The sequence below is a fragment of the Panicum virgatum genome, chromosome 7K (assembly GCF_016808335.1).
Source record: "Panicum virgatum strain AP13 chromosome 7K, P.virgatum_v5, whole genome shotgun sequence".
Classification (NCBI taxonomy): domain Eukaryota; kingdom Viridiplantae; phylum Streptophyta; class Magnoliopsida; order Poales; family Poaceae; genus Panicum; species Panicum virgatum.
Window position 1 is genome coordinate 30,806,745 of NC_053142.1, and position 2,237 is coordinate 30,808,981.

General features: G+C 39.0%; 1 protein-coding gene across 1 annotated transcript; it reads right to left on the bottom strand.

Annotated features, from left to right (window-relative positions):
• Nucleotides 1-522: 522 nt before the first annotated feature.
• LOC120643012 lies at nucleotides 523-2,030 on the bottom strand. Its single transcript, XM_039919553.1, has 2 exons — nucleotides 1,219-2,030; nucleotides 523-1,129 (listed from the first exon to the last, which is right to left on the bottom strand). The coding sequence occupies exons 1-2, from the start codon at nucleotides 1,312-1,314 to the stop codon at nucleotides 770-772; spliced, it is 456 nt and encodes a 151-aa protein (XP_039775487.1). The 5' UTR covers nucleotides 1,315-2,030; the 3' UTR covers nucleotides 523-769.
• Between the last annotated feature and the right edge of the window lie 207 nt (nucleotides 2,031-2,237).

A 2,237-nucleotide genomic window follows, 5' to 3' on the forward strand; every position in this document is an offset into this window, starting at 1 on the left:
AACATACAAAGGTAATAAGATTGTACCAGGGAAATCATAATCATAAAGGAGCTATTGTAGGAGAGGCAGGAGGCAGCCATAGGTATGGTATGTAAATAAAAAAATGATGTAAGAAATGAACCTGTCAAGTTGAGCTATTTTAAATATGACAAGTAATGATCTTATTTGGTAGGCTCTTGTAGTACTGCTGCTGCAGAATAGGCATGAAAGCAGTCTCAATTGTCATAATTCTCTCTTCATCTATGTCGTGTTTAGTTCCAAAAATCAAAATTCCAAAAAAAAATTCCGGCACCTGCATGGAGACTTAAATCTAGACGAAATAAAAAAACGCATTGCACAGTTTTCCTGTAAATCGCGAGACGAATCTAATGAACCTAATCAGACCGCAATTAGACGCTAAATTGCTACAGTAATGCTACAGTAAACAATCTCTAATGACAGATTAATTAAGCTCATTAGATTCGTCTCGCGATTTACAGACGAGTTCTGTAATTTATTTTGTGATTAGTCTACGTTTAGTACTTTAAATGTAGAAAGATGCTATTTCAAAAACTTTACAGACGGCAACTAAACACGGCCCTAACATTCTTTTGTGCTGTAGTTCATTTTCCTTGTGTTCTAATTCATGTTCCTTTATCTCGAGATTTTTTTGCCTCATTTGCAGCCCTCACTTCTTCAGCTTGAACCCTTCTTTTCTCTAGCTCAAGCCTCTCTATCTAGTGCACATGACTGGTTGTATCTCTCTTCTTTCTTCTGTTCTTTCTCTGCATCACTCTCTCTTTTTGCCCCACAAATGGTCTAAAGCCTCCACACAAGCCTCACCTCCACCTCGCCGCGATGCTTCTTTAGCCTTCTTCTTACCCATTGGTCTCTTGCGCTGATCGTTCTCTGGAGGTGCATTATCAGTGACAGCATTGTGGTTACTATCAACATTGATGGGAGTGGATGTCCTTGGGCTTGAATCCATGTTTGCCTTCTGTTTTTTGTTACCAAGTTGCTTCTGAGATGCCATTTGCTTCCGCTTCTCATGCCACTTTGGTTGATTTCGCAAGGTATTCCAGCAGTGCAAGAATTGGAATGACTTATTCTCCTTGTCTTCAGCCTTGAACAAAGCCAATGCCTGTACAAGCTGCAGAAATGAAGAAAGTTAACTGCAGTTAGTACACCCCTGAATGCATGAGTATAAAAAAATGGAAGGCCAATAATGCAATGAATTACCTTGTCTTGAATTGTAACCCCATTCTGATTTCTACCCTCAATCCGAGTTACACATCCACAAAAAACTTGTTGACATTCTCTAGAATACCTTTCCATCAATGCAAAAGTGAGCTCTGACTGCGATCTGACATGAATTCCTTATTTGAGTGGTAGTAGTCATAAACTCTTGTCCAGAATGATCCTTTAGTTTGATTGGTGCCTTGTATGGGATCTGTACTAATGTTCAACCATGCAGAAACAAGCAATTGATCCTCCTGCTCATTAAAGTTTTTTGATCTTTTCTGGTTTGGTCTTGCTGATGGAGTATTATTAATGACAGGCGATTGCTGCTCCTCAGGTGGGCTACTGAAGTCATCAAAAGGCAGGTCATCGTTGCCCTCCACCATGTTTGTCCAGTATCGTTGCCCTTCCATTGTCAATCAAGCTGATTGTTAAAGCCTGCAAGTCATAATGAAATGGTCAGGAAGAAAACTAACTGAATTGGCAAGTTATATCAGACGTTTTGGTTAATAGATAGAATGGCCCATGAGCATGCAGTTCTTCTTTTCCATGTCTTATTTTGACTAATGGTGGATCGAGTCAAATCATTTGAGGTAATAGAGAACTGAATTGCTTTGATAAAAAGGTTAATTGTTTAGTTACATCAATTGATGAATCCAGGATCAATTTTACATCTCCAACAATATTACAATAATGAATTGTTTTGCCACTCTACGGAACCTAGGAGATAGTACTACTGCTACACACAATATATCCTCTTCTGTGCGGTCAGTGAAACATCTATTAAAGAAAAATAAAAATATCTAGGAGAGCAAAATTAAAGAAAAATTATCTAGTCAGTGCATATCTGAGATTAACACCAACAAGGATACTTAGATTTGTTCGAACAATGCAAGTTCACGGGATGCAAATCAAAGCAAATCAACAAAGTTCAGTGCGTGGAGGACCTAAAGCTCAGTACCTGGATGCAAATCAACACGGGAGGGCAATCTAGCAGAGTGTTGCTGGACAGAGGGGAG